This window comes from Ovis canadensis, chromosome 1, assembly GCF_042477335.2.
Source record: "Ovis canadensis isolate MfBH-ARS-UI-01 breed Bighorn chromosome 1, ARS-UI_OviCan_v2, whole genome shotgun sequence".
Classification (NCBI taxonomy): domain Eukaryota; kingdom Metazoa; phylum Chordata; class Mammalia; order Artiodactyla; family Bovidae; genus Ovis; species Ovis canadensis.
In genome coordinates this window covers 106,792,529-106,811,575 of record NC_091245.1, presented here as the reverse complement: position 1 = coordinate 106,811,575, position 19,047 = coordinate 106,792,529, and the positions used below count along the sequence as shown (strand labels likewise).

At 51.0% G+C, this 19,047-nt stretch overlaps 1 protein-coding gene and 1 long non-coding RNA gene across 25 annotated transcripts in view; one reads left to right on the top strand and one right to left on the bottom strand.

Annotated features, from left to right (window-relative positions):
• The window catches only part of ARHGEF2 (Rho/Rac guanine nucleotide exchange factor 2), a 49,073-nt gene that overhangs the window by 14,053 nt on the left and 15,973 nt on the right, over nucleotides 1–19,047 (top strand). For 4 of the 24 annotated variants that reach the window (XM_069544123.1, XM_069544121.1, XM_069544128.1 and 1 more), the window contains 4 exons: nucleotides 2,157–2,195; nucleotides 3,692–3,809; nucleotides 4,420–4,459; nucleotides 5,615–5,708. In XM_069544123.1, coding sequence (XP_069400224.1) covers nucleotides 2,157–2,195; nucleotides 3,692–3,809; nucleotides 4,420–4,459; nucleotides 5,615–5,708 — 291 coding nt within the window. Of the gene's footprint in view, nucleotides 1–2,156; nucleotides 2,196–3,691; nucleotides 3,810–4,419; nucleotides 4,460–5,200; nucleotides 5,431–5,614; nucleotides 5,709–9,093; nucleotides 9,201–10,498; nucleotides 11,211–11,984; nucleotides 12,198–17,949; nucleotides 18,985–19,047 lie in introns of those variants that run through there. The other 20 variants (XM_069544124.1, XM_069544122.1, XM_069544129.1 and 17 more) reach the window with 16 other exon arrangements.
• Nucleotides 469–10,629, bottom strand: LOC138415780 (uncharacterized). The gene is made up of 3 exons (XR_011247405.1): nucleotides 10,519–10,629; nucleotides 6,525–6,742; nucleotides 469–1,810 (listed from the first exon to the last, which is right to left on the bottom strand). It is a non-coding gene; the product is annotated as an uncharacterized lncRNA (long non-coding RNA).

Sequence of the window (19,047 nt, the reverse complement as noted above, 5' to 3'; positions counted from 1 at the left end):
TTAAAAATGTAGTGATTTAAGTTCTCCAACTTTGTTACTTTTCTTAAAATTATCTTGGCTATTCTAGGTCCTTTATATCTCTATATGAATTTTAGAATCAGCTAAAATTCTTGCTGAATTTTTATTGAGATTATATTGAATTTAAAGATTAATTTAAGAAAAACAGACTTCTTTCTAATATTGAATTTTCTTATCCATGAAAAATGATATCTCTATTTAGTCAGGCTTTCTAAACAATATGTCTTTTAGCAAAGTATTAGTTTTCTTCATACAGGTCTTGTCAATCTTTATTAGATTTATTTCTATGTGCCTTATAGATTTTGTTGCTATTATAAATGCTTTCTTATATAAAGAAATTGTGTTAATTACATTTTATAATTATTTTTGGTTCATAGAAGTGTAGTTGAATTAATTATAGTTATTCATCTTGCTAAACTCTCTTTTTTTTCAGTTATAACAATTTGTGCATTTTCTTTTTGGCTTTTCTAAGCAGACAATCATGTCATCTCTAAATGAACTTTGTTTTCTTCTTTTCCAATGGTTTCTTTCTTTCATTTCTTTTTCTTGCCCTATTGTGCTTGGCTAGGGGTCTATTGCAATGCTAAACAGTAATGGGGATAATAGCTATCCTTGTCTTGTTTCTAATTTTAGAGGGAGTACATTTCATGTTTTACCATTAAAATTGATTTTTGGCTGTAAGGTTTTAAAAGATACTCTATCAAGTTAAGGCGCTTCCCTGGTGGCTCAGCTGGTAAAGAATCTGCCCACAACGTGGGAGACATGGGTTTGATCCCTGGATTGGGAAGATCCCCTGGAGAAGGGAATGGCCACCCACTCCAGTATTCTGGCTTGTAGAATTCCATGGACTGTATAGTCTATGGGGTTGCAAAAGAGTCAGACACAACTGAGCTGAGCAACTTTCACTTCACTTCCTCAAGTTAAGGACGATTCCTTCTATTGGTAACTGCCAGGCCTTTGGTTTTACAATGAGTGAATGTTGGATTTTATCCTATGATTTTTTTTTTTTTTGCTTTTACTGAGTTGGTAATGTTTTTTCCTCCTTTAATATTGTCATTGAGGTAAATCACATTTAAAGATTTTCAGCATCTTAAACCACCTTCATATTTTTAGGATAATTCCAACTCTTTCATGATGGATTCTCTTTCTTATGCACTGCTGGAATTCATTTGTGGCATCAATTATCTATTGCTGCATAATAGATCAACCCCAAACTTAATGACTTAAAACAACCACCTTTTTTTCCCCCCTCAGAGTGCTATGGATGGTTAATTGGGACTGAGCTTAGCTGGGTATTGAGCTTCCCTGGTAGCTCAGAGGTTAAAGCTCCTGCCTGCAATGCAGGAGACCAGGGTTCGATCCCTGGGTTGGGAAGATTCCTCTGGAGAAGGAAATGGCAACCCACTCCAGTATTCTTGCCTGGAGAATCCCATGGACAGAGGATCCTGGTGGGCTACAGTCCACAGGGTGGCAAAGAGTTGGACATGACTGAGCGACTTCACTTTCACTTTAGCTGGGCGTTCTTCTGCTACTTCCACCTGGCCTCACTTATGTGGCCACAGTTATCTGGTGGCTGAAAAGGACTGATGGTCAAGGATGGTGATATTCATGGCTGTGGGTTGTTAGGTTGCCTGTTGTGATACTTTGGTTCTCATCCATATGGCTTCTCCATCACATGGAAATATCATTCTAAGTGGGCAAGAGAGGACGCTTTAAGTTTCTTGAGGTATAGTCTCAAAAATCACATCATGCTGCTTTTGTCACGGTCTATTCATCTTCATAAGTCACGGGCCTGCCCAGATACAAAGAGTGAAGAAAGATTCCTTCTTAATGGCAGGAGCTGTAAATAGTTTGTGGCTATTAAGGCTATTAAAAATCTATTACAGTTTGCTAGTATTTTGTTTGGAATTTTTGCACTTCGCATAAGAGAGATTGGCCCATAATTTTCCTTTCTCATATTGCCTATGTGTAGCTTAAGAATCAAGGAAAGGGTTTGAAAGTTTTTGTTTTCTATTTTTTGGAAGAGTTTGGATCAGTGATCTAGTGCTTGAAAAATCTGTTCCTTGACTATAAAACTGTTTTGGCCTTGTGTGTTTTGTTTATGGAAAGATTAACTACTGATTCCATTTCTTTAATAGGACCATTCAGACTTTCTATTTCTTCTAGATTCAGTTTTGGTAAGTCATATATATACATATATTTTTTAAATAATTTATCTCTTATGTTTCCATTTTTAAAATTACTGGCGTTGTGTTATAGAGAGCATGATCTGTCCAGTCGCCTTTTGCTCTTTCTATAGTTAGATCCACTTTTTCATCCTACTTTTATTGGCACGTCACTTTTATCAAAGTTTTGTCTGTTTTATTGGCGTGTCTCTTGGCATTATTGATCCTATTTTATGCTGTTACTACTTCATTGATTTCTGCTTTTATCTTTATGATACCCTTTTTTTCTATTTTCTTTGGGTTTGTTTTGTTGATCTTTTATCTAACCTTTGGCATAGCTCATTAATTCTCAATTAAAAATTTTTCAATATAAGCATTTTAAAGTTATAAATTATCCTTGAGATACATTTTGACCATCTCCTACAAGTTTTGTTGAGTAGTATTTTCATTATTGTTGTCATAAAATATCTTTAAATTTCCATAATGATTTCTTCTTTGATCACCAAGTCTATTTGGAAGGGTATTTTTAATTTTCTAAATATTTGGATATTTTTTTAAAAATTTGAAATATACATACAGAAAAGCATATAAAACATATCTGTACAATGTAATGAGTAATTAGGAAGCAAACACTCACGTAACTACTCTAGGTTAAAAAGAAAAAGTACCACCAAAGCCAGAACCCCCACGGGTCCCTCCCCACTCACAGCCCTCTGCTGATAGAGAGGACTACTTTCCTGACTTTCCAGGTCAGTTTCCCTGATAGAGTTACCACATCTATGTGCATCTCTAAACAATATCAATTAGTTTTACCTGTTTTAAATTTTATATGAATGCAACCATTATGTATATAAGTTTTTCGTGTCTTCATTCTCTCACTCGGCATTCTTTGTGAGGTTCATCTGTATTGTTGGGTGAACTACAGTCTGTTTATTTTTATTGTTGTATATATAAATATACCATAGATTCGCTATTCAGTCTGTTGTGAAAAGGGGCTTCTGGATTGTTTCCTATGATCTCTCTGATAGAGATTATCTGAAGTATGTTACATTTTGCCTTATGGACTGATCTATAGCCAGTTTTTGTAATGGTCTAAGTAGGGCTGAGGAAAAAAAAGGGTTCAAAAGATTGGGTGTGTAGTTTATGAATATTTCTATTCCCTATTGTTTTAAAACCAGACTGCCCCATTTTTTGTTTGTTTCTTTGTGTCTTTTTTTCACTATCTGCCTGACCTCTGTAGATTGAGTTTGTCACTTTGCAAACCATTCAGGGTAAATCTTTTCTAGGATATTTTCTATATTAAGACAGCCTCGATTTGAGTTGCAACAGAGTGATGACTGCTAAATAGCAGGAATAACTTCCTAACTATTTCAAGTGGAATGTTCCAGATATGGGTAGTAGGGAGGGGGAGAAGGCCTGAAGGGCCTTTTGCTGTGGGAAAGTGAAGAGCCTGGGGGGAAGATGATTGAAGCTTGGTCTTTGCATGAAGATTCTTAACTTGATTCTAGGATCAGGGTTCCTGTCACCCACCAGCTGGCCCTTTGGACCACTCAGCCACTGGTATGCTTTCCAAGTCTGTATCCATGAGTGGCATCAATTGCTTCTTGGGCTGCTCAGACCCAGCTGGTGAGTAAAAGTGGGGAGCAAAGCAGTGGTGGCCCCTTCTGCCAGTCTCACCCCAGTCCTCAGAGCCAGCTGTAAATTTTGGGTCCAGAGGTCATGCATTGTGTTCAACCTTGGAAACTCCAAAATGCCTTTATGCAAATGAGAGATCTGAATTCAAGCCTTTATGCAAATGAGAGATCTGAATTCAAGACTTTGGTACTCTCCCTCCAAAGAAGGAAAACACAGGACAGAAAGAGGCTCTCCAGGTTCTTCCTTCATCAGAGAGGGGGACAGTTACCTTCAACATGCCTTGTCATCAAGATGAGGCTTTGGGAGCTCAGAGTGAATCCTCTGTCCTTTCCATTCACCGGAAACAGAACTGTGACATTGGCCCCCAGCCTTTCTCCATACAACCCCTCAGGGCTCTGTTACCCAGGCTTCTAAGTTCCTCAGCTCGGCTCTTCTCAGACGCCGCCCTCCTTCCCTGTTCCCCAGCGCCCGCCCTCAGGAATGGCGTCACAGGCACCTGCAGCTTGGGAACCTGATCCAGGTGGAGGGGGTGGGGGAGGCAGCTCTGAGCGCCTTTGTCTGGCTTTAGCTGGACACCTCACGCCTCCTTTTGTGTTGGCAGGGAATTTGTCCCAGTCTTCTGCCGCTGACCTCAGCCAAAGGTAAGTTTGGGGGATTCAGAGCCTCTCAAAGGCCTGGATGGGGGGGAGGCAATGGGACTGGGCCAGGAATTTTGTAGCCTCAAGGGTCTCTGCAACATTGCACCCCTTAACGTTTTTTGATCAAAGGCCTCCAAATATCCTTCTCCTTGAACTACAAAGAGTTCCTCTTCTTCTCATTGGGCAGGGAAGGCAAAGAAGGTTCCCGGTATCTCCATGGGATGAGGAAGAAATTAGGGAAAGAAAAGGAGTATCTAGACCCCCAGGGTGTCTGTTGAGTAAGAGCGTGGAGGTTGATGGCTGTTGTCAGGGTCAGAAGGTTGGCTGCTGTACAATCTTAGGGAGAGACTGTGACCAAGGACCAATGGGGAGTGGCCCTAAGAAGAGGTGAGCGTGGGCAGTTGAGCCCCTAGGGGAGAGGGCAGGGGCTGAAGGCATGTAGTTCAAGGATGGAGGTGGAGGCTGGGAGCCTTCAGTGTCTGTGTAAATAAGCATGCCAAATCAGCACCTGTTTGTTTGGCTCCTGCAGCCAAAGCCTGATTAGAGTGGGTCAGCCCTCTGAGACAGTGTGGGTGTGTGAGCTGGGAATGGGCCCTTTAAGATATCAAGCTCTGATTTGTGGTCCTGAAAATCTCTAGCTGACACATCCTCCTGGCTCTGGGTTTGGGATTAGCTCATGGGATGGGGCTGATGAAATCCCAGGAAATTCAGTCCTTATTGGCGGTAGGCCCAGAGGCCCTTTCCACACAGCAGAGAGGGTCGTACACAGGGCTCTTGTTTTGTGGGGGAAAAACGTCCTCTTGGAGAGCCCACCACACCCCATATCATTTCCGTTGGGAAGCAGCATGAAAGAGATTGGTCCAGCATTAGGGAGGAGGGGGGAGTCTCTATTTATCGGGGAGGAGCCTGGAGTCTCCCTCATATATAGAGGGGCCTGGGAAACTGTAGTGACCATAGCCAGAAAGTCCCAGGAGGTAGGGGGTGGGAGCCTCTTCTTTTTAAGTCCTCCTTCCCTTGTCTCCATCCTCTCTCAGTCTTCCCCCTGTATCTCCATTTTCTCTCCCCTGGTTATGGCACCTTTGTCCACCATCTCTGGGAGTATCTTGTTCTTTTCCAGCTCTAGCTCCATCTCTTCACCTGTTCTTTTTCTCTCTGCAGCTGTAGCCAACTGGAAGGGAGCTCAGGTACCTGGGCAGGCTCCTCCCTGCGACGGACACTCAGCTTGATCTTGGGCATGACCGGAAAGGCCAAGGTAGGCGTCAGGGGAGCGGGAAGCTGGGGACCCCCTGCCCTCCCCAGTTCCCTTCCTCTCCACCTCACCATCTGCCCCCCTCCCCAGCTTCCGCCAGTAGGCAGAGACACAGGGCAATGGTTCAAGTTTTAAGGGAACACATTATGTCTCTCAGGCTCCCTTCCTATGTCCCAGTAAATCTCCTTTCCTCTGCTTTCCCCATGCCTCTAGCTTAGCAGCCAGCTGTAGACAGCTGGAAGAAGAGAAGGGCCAGGAACCTCAGAAGCTAAGGAGTGCCCTAGCCCTCCCTCTCTTTAGGCCCCACATAGCTAAGAGGTGGGCAGCAGAAATCTCAGCCATTGGACATAACGATGATAATAATTACAGCAACACTTTTTACTTCTTCAGAGAGTATTAGGGTTTGCAAAGTGCTTTTACACTCATAATTTTATGGGCGGATATAGCAGCTGAAGGACTTGAAATTAGACCATAGGCAGAGTGGAAGCCAGGAGTGTATGATTATAGGAGCACACACACAGCGCACACGTGGGGCTGTGTGCAATTCTGACCCCAGGAAGATGAAGGCACATTGCTCTCTTCCTTATTACCAACCCTCAGGCTCTGGTGAAACTGGGAGCTCTGCCTACTGCTTGAATTCATTTCTACTTTCTTCATTTACTGGCAGAATGAGCTGTCCCCCTTTTCCTCTCCTGGCTTACCCAAGTATGCATGTATTTTCCCACTGGGGTAGCTTCTGAACATTGAGAGAAACCCCAGACGAGACATCATCAGGATCACCTGGAAATACCACAGGTTTCTCCCCAGTAAGGTTCTCACCTGCCCACAGTGCCTGGGCCCTCTTCTCTGTCAGTCTTTTAGCCAGGATTCTCCTTCCTCTGGGTAGGCAGGGAGGGCAGAAATGAAACCAGGTTCTTAGCACCTTCTCACCGCAGGCTGTAGTGAGAAGCTGAAGCATGAGATCAGGCAGTCTGAGACCAGAGCAAGCTGGGCACAACTGAGGTTCCTTCTTGCCTCTTGGTGGGGAGCAGAGCTCTCTAGGGAAGAAAGAGTGAGACCTTGGGTCTGGGGCCCCTCACCCCGCAGGCTCTCAGTGCAGGGCAGGAGAGTCTGATGGCAGAATCACCTTCTTTTCCTGCAATGTGAATGAGAGGGGAAGTCGATGCTGCAGGGGCCGTCTGCAGGGGCCATCCGGATCCCAGTTGGTTTGCATTTGCCCACCCTTGGCCTGGCAGTTTGTTGAGGGGATGAAGGGGAAAGTGGGCAGAGACGAGCCCAGAGCAGCAGCGGGAAGGACTAGCATCATCAGGACCTTGTCCCCGCCGCCTTTCCTCACCAGGGCTCTGGTCCTGTCCACTTGTTTCCCTCTTTGTCATCTCTTGGTTCATCTTGCTCCCACCCCCATGAGTGTGTGTTCTTGAGTCACTAAATCTCTTCCTTTCCCCTCCTCCTAGCTCAGGATGGGGGCCATAAGCAGGTAAACACCAGAGGTGTGGCTGGAGAGAAGCTCAGTCAAGCATTGAAAGAAGGAAGTAGCTTATTTCTTCTTACTTGACGAGCGATGTAGAGTTGACAACAACACTTTCACAGAGCTCATCTCATCTCATTTTTTTAAAAAATTCATTTTTGACTGCGCTGAGTCTTCACTGCTACATGTGGGCTTTTTCTAGTTGCGAAGAGCAGGGGCGACTCTCTAGTTGTGGTACGCGGGCTTCGCATTGCGGCGCCTTCCCTTGCGGAGCACAGGCTCTGGGCACACAGGCTCAGTAGTCGTGACTTACTGGTTCTAGGGTGCTCGGGCTTCAGTAGTTGTGGCACGGGGGCATGGGCTTAGTTGCTCAGAGGCGTATGGGATATTCCTGGACCAGGGATGGAACCCATGTCCCCTACACTGGCAGGCAGATTCTTACCCACTGCTCCACCAGGGAAGTCCATCTAATTCTTATAACACTCTGGCAAAGATAAGTATTTTACTTTCCATTTTATGGCAAGATAACTTAGAGGCTAAGCCTGTTGCCCAAGACCCCACAGTTAGTAAGAGGTGTTGCTGTATTATGAACCTAGAGCGTTGACTATATACTGTTTCCTCTGCCTCTGTCAGTAAACCTAGGGAACAGTTTATTTCCTCTATACTTCTCCCACCATTTCTTCTTTTTTAAATATTTATGTACTTGGCTGTGCTAGGTCTTAGTTGCGGCATGCAGGATCTTTTAACTGTGGCATTCAAACTGTGGGATCTAGTTAGTTCCCCAACCAGGGATTGAACCCGGGCCCCCTGCACTGGGAGCAAGGAGTCTTAGCCATTGGACCACCAGACAAGTCCCCGTCTTCCACCATCTCTGATGGATTAATCATTCCCTCCACAATACACAAGGTCCAAAGTAATAGTAAGAAAAACAAACCTCTTGGCTACCACAGGACTTGGGCCCAGGTATCCCTGTGGCTTTCTCTGCTCATCTACTTGACAAGACCCTGGCAACCAGGTTCTTCTCTGGGATGGCCTCCCTACCCCTGAATGTGGGGGAGTTATCTGTCAAGTTCGAGCATCCCAGGTGGCCCTAGTGGTAAAGAACCTGCCTGCCAGTGCAGGAGACATAAGAGACACAGGTTCGATCCCTGGGTTGGGAAGATCCCCTGGAGAAGGAAATGGCAACCCACTCCAGTATTCTTGCCTGGGTACTCCCAGGGACAGAAGAGCCTGTCAGGCTACAACTGATGAGGTCACAAAGAGTCGGACGCGACTGAGCACGCAGGCACTTCTCTGTCAAATTAAATAAGCTAAAGAAGGGGTGGTTACTTTTAGATTCTGGCAGGAATTAATATCGGCTTTTGTTTTTGTCTATCTAAAAAAATTATTTCAGAAAATCTGGGAGGCATCACTGGATAGAAGGAACAGGACTGGGATGAAAATAGTTTGGAAGAAAGGTCAGGGGATGCCAAAGCAAAAGGAAAAGGGTTCACTATGCCCAAGGATACAGAAAGTGGAAATTAAGTCAAGCTGCAGGCCTAGCCCACTAAAAGCACAGGTGTTCTTAAAGGTAGACTGATTCCCTTTACCCACTCCCTAAGTCCCCTTCTTACTATTCACCTCTTAAGAGGAAGAAGAGGAAGGGTAAGAGGGAACGTAACAAAGAGCAAATGGGTGGAAAGTTTACTGAAGACTGGGGTGAGAAGCAGAAGAGGGTTATGAGATTAGGTCCTCTTCTTTCATATAGAGACCTTCTAAATTGAGTTTAGGGACTGAGATCCCTCACAGAACGCTGGGATTCAGGTCCTAGGTTTACTGCATATCCAGACTGGAGTTTGGCCCTTTAAGATTCCATCCTTAGCTTGCAACACCCTCCTACCCTAGGTCTGGGAGAAAAGCCGAGGTCTCAGCCTACCCCTTGTCTCTGGGCCCCTAGTGGGTGGAGCCTTGCGGCTAGGATTCTGGCTTCTGGCAGTCTGTTTTTAAATTTAGTACATTCCTGAGCCCTGGCCGCCCACTGGGGGGAGGTAAGTCTGGGGTAATGGGTATAGGAACTTCAAGACTGCTGCTTTGGGGGGAGTTCCTAGGGCCTTCCTGTAGGTCTCCCCTGCAGGTGCAACCCTGGAGAGGTCAGCCTCCCTGATGGCCCTGGGAAGTCCTTTCTGCTTTCTAGTTTCCGTTCAGCCTAGAACTGGGCATGGTCGTTTGCTCTCCTTGTTTTCTGGTCTTTGCTATATAAGGATCCTAAACGGGGGAATGGGTGAAGAAAGAGGTGAAGGAGTTGCTAGGCAGGAGGGGAAGTCAGAGGAGCAGCGAAGGGGTGAGGAGCCCAAGGAGCTCAGCCAGTGGTGAGGCAGTGGAGCCCAAAATAGTGGCAGAGGCTAAAATTGGCACCTACAAGAGTGCTGAGCTGGGCTTAAAACCTGCAGCCCGGCCCTGCTGCTGAAGCCCTGCAGGGAGCCGCTGGGTCTGGGTTGGGCCTTCTCTCCTCCCCTCCTTCCTCCACACCTTTGAGGACCAGAGTCAGGGACGACCCTACAAACTTAAGATGCTCTGTTCCAGGACTCTGTGCTTTTGGTTGCTCCAGAGACAGGAGGCTCTGAGAGGTAGAAATGAAGGGCAATGTGAATGATGATAATACTAGGGGAGGAGGCGTTTCCCCCAAAAGGTGGAGGTTGCCTCAGGCTGGGGCAGAGTTTCCAGAAAGTGTGTCCCACTCCACCGTTCCTCCCCGGGGAGCCACTGGCCTTTCTCCAGTGGGGCAGGTTGGCTGCTGGGCTTTCTGGTTCTGGTCTAACTTGCAACAGACAGAACTGGGGCTAGACACAAGGAAGGATTCCTCGGAGTCTTGGTCCCACAACCCCTGGCCCCAGCCGTCAGTGAAGGCAGAAGCAGGAGGGAAGGGGGTGGGCAGAGTGCAGGCCTGGAAGGCCCCAGGAAGGCTGGGGGCTTGGGGAAGGACTCTCTCCTCTCGGATTCTTCCTCCAGGCCCTGTAAAGAACTAAAACCCAGCCTTTAGTTTCCCTTTGATTTCTCCGCCCTCTCCCCACCCCTGCCTCGATCGTAAAAGGGGGGTCGGTCGGCTCTGGCCTGCTTTGATGGGCCCCCGAAGGCCAGGAAGGAACTGATCCGGGTTCCCTGGAGAGCTGGGAACGGCTGGAATCCTCCGGCCCGCGGGTCTTTCTAGACTGATGGACTGCTTTGGGGGAGGAGAAGGGGAAGGGGAAGATGAACGTGGGGTGAGGGCTACGGGGCGGGCCAGGGAGGGTTTTAGGAAAACTGCAGCCGAGGCGGCTGGGGTTAGAGACACCCCCCCCCCACACACACACACACACATGCACACACCGGCGCTGGACTGCCAGTCCACGGCCCCCTGTACTCGCGCGAGCTGCCCCTCCACTGACCGAGGCGTCCGGTCCGGCTCGCGGCACTCCGCCCTCCCTCCGCCCCGCCTCCCCCTTTCCTGAGCTCGGGCGGGGGTGGAGACTCGGGTTTGAGGAACTGGCTCTGGGTGCCGGGCGAGGGGAGTCAGACTTCCTGTCCCCCAGACTGACGCGTGCGGGGCAGACCCCTCCCCCGCCCTCCCCCCACAATAGCCGGACGCCTGGGTCCGCGCCGCAGCCTCCTGGGCGCCCCTCCATCGGATTATGTCTCGGATCGAATCCCTCACACGGGCGCGGATCGACCGGAGCAAAGAGCTGGCCAGCAAGGTGGGCTCTGAAACCCCTGTCCCTCCCGCCCGCGGTCCTTGGGGTGCCCTTCGATCCCCGGTACCCGTGCGCGGCGCTCCCGGGTCTCCCCGCCTGCTTTCTGGGCGCCAAAATCGGGCGGAGCGATGGCCGGGAAAGCGGCGGGACGCGGTGGGTGGGGACTGTGAGTGAGTGGGGAGGGGGCTGGGGGAGCCGTCGACGCGACCCGCGCCTCCGGCTCTGAGCTGATTCTCCGCTGGGATCCCGGGAGAGAGCGGACCTGGGGCTGGGCTGCTTCCGATCCGGCGGGACTCGGTGTTTTGGGCCGCGTGAAAGAAAGTTGCTCCGGTAAGGGACGGAGCGGGAACAGGGAGGTGTGTGTGTCGCGGGGGGTGGGCGCGGTGAAGGCTCTCAGGGACCCCCTCTCCCGGGGTCCCACCAGGTTGCTCTCTGTGTACCCCCCCGCCCCCCTGCAGTCGCTGGCTCGGTCGTTCCCTCTTTGTCCCCGCCATCCGGCCGAGGGGTGGGAGGGGGTGGTTTCCCAGCTTCCTCCCACCACCAACACCACCCATATCACCACCCGTGCAAGACAAAAGTCAGCTCCTCCTCTCCTCGCAGATGGACTTTCCAGCTGTGATTCAGTTCTCCCCGCCGGTGGGCGGGTGACTGGGGTCAGGACAGCTTAGGGACAGCTTACTTCCCCCCAAGCCATCACCCTCAGGTGAAGGGAGCAGAGGTCTTTGTGTAGCTAGGATCCTTTCTTCCATCCTTAGGAAGGTTCCTGGGCACCCCAGTTCCTGAAACATCAGGGTCCCCCATCCCTTTTTTGCCCCACCAGCTTCCTGAAATAACCTGAAACCTTTAGGCTGACCCACTTGGCACTTTGCCCTCCTCCCTTCTCCCCACCTCTGCTCTTATCTCTTCATCTTGGGACTGTTCTGTCATTTCTAGAGTCTGGATATATAATTAGCCTAGTCCCCCAACCCTATCTGGAGCTCTTGGCCACTCCTTTCCAAGTATCCTTTTTTTCTGCCTTGGTACCCAGGCCCACTGCCAAAGACTGTGACCTCTCCACACCTCAGCCCCCAGGAAATGATGAAGCTGACTTGTCTGTGAATAAGTGAGAGCTGGGAGGAAGGTGGTGCATGCAGACAGCACCTCCCAGCTGCCTGAGGCAGCCACACTATACCCATTATTGGAAAGGCCAAGACGCAGTCCATAGCTGCTTTAATCTCTGGCCACTTTCCAATCCCAGTCTCTGCCCGGCAGGCAGCCTATGCTGACCACCATCACTGTCTTCAGGCATGGGCCGGCACTCCTTCGGAGCCCTCAAAGGTGATGGAACCCTTTTCCCCCACTTCCCTCCTAGCTCCTAACCTGGCCACCTATCTAGAGACCAAGCTGGGAGAGATCCTGTCCTAGAACTTTTCTTTAGAGGGGCTGGGATAAGATTCTGCTAACAGGAAAGCAACTGGGGGTTTGGGTAGGGCCTAAGACAAACAGAAGTCCAGAGGAGTGACGGCTGAAGTGCGGTGAAACAGCGGGGTGGCAGGCAGGCTCTTTCCAGCCCTGCGCCGGGCCAGGCCCCAGCTATGAAAGTCTGTTTATTTTTCAACCGTTTGAGCTGAGACTCTGGAGTAGCGCCAAGGGGGGAGGAGAGGTTTTTTGAAACCACGGAAATTTGGTTCCACCCTAAAAAGGAAAGCCGTGGGGGCACCGGTGAGGGGCTATAGACAGGGGTTCTGGGAAGGTAGATACTGGGGTCCCTTTTCCGTTATTGGGAGGAGCTGGGGAGCCGGATAACTGGGTCCTGATGCCTTGTGGGGGGTTGCGTTTGTTTGTTTTGTTTTTGGTCATTAGGAGGACTGGGAATCTAGAAGCTTGACTTTTTCCATCCTGGGGTCCTGGGGCTGATCTTGGTTTGGGGGTGTTGGGAAGCTGATTGGGGGTGGGGATGTGGGGGGCTGAGTGGGTAGGTCTGAGAGGGCACGGAGGCCACTGGAGGAGGGTGCTTGTCAGTTTGGGCTGGTCGGAAGGGGAGGGCCACCTCCGGAAAACTGTGGTTACAGAAGAGGGGAGTTGGTTCTTAGCCAACAAACCCTGGATCCCCTCTTCCCCCTCCCCCAAGCACACCAGCTGTCTCCTTTCTTTTTATACTGCGGTGGGAAGGAGAGGGGGCCTGCTGGAAATGAGATAATTGAGGAAGATGGTCTCCCCTGCTGCCTATTTGGGGGGATGCTTCACAGCCGGTCCTGACAGCCCCTGCCCCCCACCATTCCTTGCCTTCCTCCTCGGGACTTCCTTGAAGAAGAAGGAATTTAAGTGGAACCTGCCCCTTTCTCCTTCCCACTCTCCTAGAGTCTATGCAGCTCCCGCACCGCCACCCTTGACTCCTTTCTCTTTTCACTCCGTTTCTATTCTTCCAGGCTGTCTTCAGTCCTCCACCCCCTCGTTCTCTGCGCTCTACTTCTTACCTCCACAGGCCCCAAACCCCAGAGGTCCCTTTTCTGTCTTTCCTCCTCTGTTCCCACCTTCCTCCTCCCCCAAACCATAACTGTCTCCTCTCTCAGAACAAAGAGTCCTTTCCTCCCTAGAAGGAAGCAGGGACCAGAGGATCAGGGATGGCTCTGGAGGCTAGGGGGTCTCCCTGGAATCTAAAGGACCCCAGCTTTGGAGTGTGGTGGTGGGGGAGAGGAGAGAGACTATTTCTTTGTTCTGGCTGTTGGAGAGGTGGCTGGCTTTGTGTGCGGGACTGGGAGTGGAACTGGAGAGGAGGGCTGGGGGAGCCCTGGAGGGAACTGGCAGTGCTGGCAGTCTGGGAGGGAAGTTGAAGAACTAGGGGGTCTCCGGAGAGGCTGAGGCTTTGTGGGGCATAGGAAAAGATTCTTGGGGTCTTAGAGGTTAGGAAAAGAGCTGAGGGGGAGGGGAGAAGCAAGGATGGGGGAAGGGAGTGTGATGCTTAAGGTAGTGGCTGAGTGACTCCAGGGGGTCTGATGGCGCCTAGAGAGGGACGTGCGGGCTGCCCGAGGGATTTCAAGAGGGGTTCAGTCTCAGTCCCTCTGGCTTTCCTGGAACCCCTGACCTTGGAGTCAGGGAGGGCAGATCTGAAGGAGTGAATCCCATATGTGCACATGCCCTGTCCTGTGTGTTGGTGTGTTTGTGTGTTAGTGTGGGTGTGTGTCTGTGTGCCTATCCCCAGATGCTCTGGGTCACTGTTTTGAATGATGGTCACCAAAGTAGGGGGCTCATTGCACTCTGGACGTGAGGAAGCAGTTCCATTTTTAGTTCAGTCTCTCCTTTGAAGTATTATCTAGGAACGAGAGGGAGCAGATTGGGCATGGTTCCTGGAGCTGGTCAGAGAAATGGCTGAGAGGTGCTGGCTGGACCCTTCTGGGTTTGTTTATGTCTCCTTGGGGGAGGGTGGGGGAGGGGCTGCAGGCAGCAGCTGCCCCCTCCCAACTCAGCCGGCCTGCCCTGTGCCAGGAGGGCAGGGAGTCCTGGCACAGCTATTGTTCGCCTGCACAAATGCCCGTCTGTTTGCATCACTGCCCCCCTCCATCTCTGCTTGTCTTTCTCTCCTGACCCGACAGGTGTGGCCTGGCGGGGGGTGGGGGGGCCGGGCTGGGGTTCAGGATGCCTGAGCCTCCCGCTCTCCAGCCCAACTTTATTCCCTATGGCCCTCAGCGCCCCTCTTCTGCTCCACTCGTGTGCCCACCCCCACCGTCCGGTAGCTCATCTTCATTCATCAAGCAAGCGTTTATTAAGTGCCTTTGTGTGTTCGGCGATGGCTTTTTGTGTTATGCTTCTGGCTTTGGTGTTACCGTTTGGGTTTGGCCGCCTTCTCCTTAGCCTCCTGCCTTCATCTTATCATAAAGGAAGCAAAGCCTGGCTGAGACCACTCCGAGCCCTCTTCTCAGTCCCATGGCCAGGAACCCCCTCTCTCATTCCCAGCCCTAGAACCCATCCCTCAGGACTCATGGCCCTTTGCAGCCTATGATTCTGAACCCCTGCTATCCAGGGTCTAAGCCACAGATGACTTGAAACCGAGTAGAACCTTCCAGGGACCTTCTGGCCACCAAGCACGGCCTGGACAGAGACTGTACCACCTTGGGGAAGAGGCTGCTGCCCCTTGGCCTGAGCAGCGGTCATTCTCAGCATCATGTGACTTCTCCAGAGGTCTTGGTTTGGACATACCTGATGGAGGAACAAGGACACTGACAGCTTAGGCTCTGGAGAGGTGCTCGCTCCTCTGGGTCAGCTCCACCATCCTCTGCTGCCTGCTTGGGAGTACAGGAAGCCAAAGTCCTGGCTTTGGCATTCCTTGGCCTTTGCGTACGTCACTGTTTTCCTCATCTCTCGGCCTGGGAGACTAAGCACAGAAGAAGGGGAGACTGCCTGTGTGTTTGAGCCAGCAGCCTCAATGCCCTCTGCCATTTGCCTAGTCTTTCTCCAAAATGACCAAAGTCTGGGATGCACTACAGTGGGAAGGAAAGTCTTCTTCTGACTTTCAGAGGATACCATCTGAGCCTAAATTCAAAGGCATTAGGAGTGAAGTTCTGGGAGGAGGGAGGAAAGAATAACAAGAGAGGAGGAGACCAGAATTCCTTGGTGGTCCAGTGGTTAAGACTCCACACTTCCAGGACACAGGGAACAGGTTCAATCCCTGGTCAGGGAACTAAGATTTCACAAGTGCATGGCTCAGCCAAAGAGAGAGAAAGAGAGGAGGCGGAAGGGGAGACTGAAAGCTCTGAAGCTGTGAGAAAGAATGAGGGGCTCCCTAGAGCAGGGGTAAGGGTGCTGCTAGGACCCCTTGTCTTGGTGTCTCGCCATCCGTCCATGCTTCTTTACTTCCCTTCTTCCCAAGCATATGCTGAGTGCCTGTTACGTTCCAGCCGTTGTGCTTGGTGCTTACCCGGGCTTTATTCACTTGATCCTTGATGGAGCAGTGGCAGAGATGCAGGCTGTGTGGCAGGACCTTCTGTGAGGGTTTGTAAGAAAGCAGGACTCTGGACACTGAACAGTATAGGACTGAAGGAAGGGCCTCTGAGTTTGCAAGTGGGTGTTGTGGATTGGGGAGCAGTGGGCCCTTTTCTTGGTGGACAGATGGGGTCGTGAGGTGAAGGGCTGTCCTGCTGGCTGGTGGGCAGGCACGTAAGGGGGGATCTTAAGAATATTTGGAAAGAGTAGGACAGAGACACACACGGCCATCGACTCTGGAGCAGGCAGCCCTGGGGTGCAGGCCCTATGTCTGTCTGGCCTCACCAGCCTGAGCCCTTGGGGAGGGTGCAGACTGCCTCCAGGACAATAGCACTAGGCAGTGCCAGGGCCGCTCGCTGCTGGGCAGTGTCTGTTGGGATGTGCTGCTGCTGTGGCTGCTGCCCGCTGCTGGCCCACCTAGACAGGGGGTCCCTTGGAGAAAGGGTGAGTGTTGAGAGGTGGAGGAGACTGGGCCCTTGGAGCCAGAGAGGGAAGGTCCATAAGAGTCCCTGTCCTCTGGCTGCCCCAGTCCTCTCGCCCTCTTTCCCCGCCTCTTTCCCAGGTGAGTGCTCCTGGAGGCCTGAGGGCAGAAGGCAGAGGGCAGAGGTGGTGGGGGGGGGGGAGGAGAGGGGGAGTTGTAGGGGCGCAGCCGTGGATCTGCAGGGCTGCCCATTTTGGACTTGACCTTGCTTCAGATATGTCATTTTTTTAAAAAATATAGTTGATTTACCATATTATATTCGTTTTAGTGCTTTTACAGATTATGTATGCTCCATTAAAGTTGTTACAAGATAATGGCTTTAACTCCCCGTGCTATGCAATACATCCTCGCTTCTTGTCTGTTTCGCTTTTTTGTTTTTAGTCATGCTGTGAGGATTTTAGTTCCCCAACCAGGGACTGAACCCTCAGCAACGAAATTGCAGAGTCCTAACTACTAGGGAATTCCCTACACTAGAATTCCCTGCTTATCTATTTTATACACAGTAGTTTGTATCTCTTAATCCCATACCCCTAATTTTCCCCTCCCCATGTTGCTCTTTTTAATACAGTCACGGTTTTTTGTTTGCTTACTTTTAATTCAAACATAACAATTCCTCAAACTTTTCTGTTTGTGGGAGGGCAGGTGAGGAGAAGAGAAGGCAAAGTGTAGAGCAGTGAGCTGTTTGGACTTGGATTTTGAGGTTCTGTGGTGGTGGTGGTGGTTTAGTTGCTAAGTCTTGTCTTAGCAACCCCATGGATGTGGCCTGGCAGGCTCCTCTGTCCATGGGATTTCCCAGGCAAGAGTACTAGAGTGGGTTGCCATTTCCTTCTCCAGGGGTTCTTCCTGACCCAGGAATTGAACCTGGGTCTCCTGCATTGCAGGCAGACTCTTTACCGACTGAGCTATGAGGGAAATCTCCCAGGTTCTATAAGGCCATTTTATTCAGAGGAGGATTAGATTTCCTAAAGAGCTATAATTTGGAGCTGTGCACATGGTGGTTAGACCAAAGAGAGAATTTTCTAGTGGCCCAGATAGGTAGGTATCAGAAAAGAAAAAGGGAGGTTAGAGTGAGAGGTTGGTGAGCTTCCTTGACAAGGCCTAGGAGGAGGGGAGGGAGAGGCCAAGAGCAGCAGAGGAGAAGCAAGGGTGGGAAAGAGGTGGGAGGCCAGGGATGGGAAGGAGAGGGTGTTATGGGAAGAGCAGGAGGCTGGGAGGGGAGGAGAAAGGGAAAATGGGTGATTGGTGGAGCATAACCTCAAGAGCTCCAGGCTCTGTTCACCATCAGACACACCTGGGACTTGTGAGGGTTGCCGGGAGAGAGAGGGATCTTGGGGCACCAGGCAGCCCTGAGACCCTCGGGCACCACAGTCCAGTGCCCTCTGGCCCCTGTGCTGTTGACTCATACCATCCCTTCACACTTCCCTTTTCCACCCTCACCCCAAGCCAGTGCGTCTCTTCCCCTCCCCCACCTCCTAACTGATAGAGTGACTTCTGCTGAGAGTCAGGACTGGGCCCCTCACCCCCAAGTCCAGACTGCGGATCCTCCTCTGAGTTTCGATTGGCTGTCCCAGGGCCCCGATAGCGTCATCTGACTCGGGGCTCATCACCCTCGGCCATCAGGATCTCGCTCTTCGCTCTTCGGTTTCTGAGAGAGGCAGGGAGGCCTTGCCAGGGGTGGTCTTGCCATCTCTGCTTCCTGCTCTCAGTTCTCTAAGAGTGGAGGGAAAATCCAGGGATCTGAGGTGACCACTGAGGAGGGTCCCGGAATGGGTGTCAAGTACGGTGTCCCATCTTCTCATCTCCTCAGGTTCAGGGAAAGTTCGGGGGCCTTGAGGAAGGACAGAAAAGAGGTCAGGGAGAAGAACTTGACCTGCAGAGGTGGGAGTCGGGGTGTGAAGCAGGAGATGAGAAAGCTGATGGGAAATGCCTGCTTCTGAGGTTGTGCGGACGAGCCCAGAGAGTGCCCCAGCCAGACAGAGCAGGGCAGGAGGAACTGACGCTGCAGCTGGGACAGAGGGTGGATGCCAGAAAGGACTTCGCAGACCAACTGGGTGAGGAGGAAGAAGGGAGCAATCCTAGGATTTGGAGGGGAGCGTGAGAAGGATAAAAGTTAAACTGCAGAAGAGACTTCCTGCCAGGAATGAGACCTTGATGGCCAAGTTTCCTTTCTTAAAGATCCTGGAGAAGACAAGTGAAGAGATTGAAACCAGGCTCCTCCTCCCTGAGGTTAACAGGGGACATGCTGCCTCCTGCAGAGAGGCCCTGTGTCCCTAGGCCGAGCAGACGTGGAGGCCTCTAAGGTTTGGGATCCTGACCTCCTGTTGAGGGTGGCAGTGGAGGCATCCTGCCCCCTTCAGCCAATCTGATGAGGGGATCTCCTGCCCCCCCACTGTGACTGCCACTGCCACAGAGACAGTGGCTCCACCACCGGTTGTCATGGTTATAAGAGGAGCTAACTCCCATAGATTTGAAAGCGCTGGTGAGCTGGCACCTTCTGCTTTGCCTGCTCTCCCCTCCTCTCTGCGCATCTTCTCCCGGCACAGAGAATAGAGTACAGCAGCTTGGGGGCGAGCAGAGCTAGAGCCGGGAGGTGGAGTGAGGACGCGGAGGTCTAGAGCCGTGGAGATGAGCGGCAACAGGAGGCAACCCAGCCGCAGGGGCCAGGTAGGTCAGGGGCCAGCTCGGCCCTTGGGGATGGCCAGGCACTTCTGGACAGCTACCTCTGGC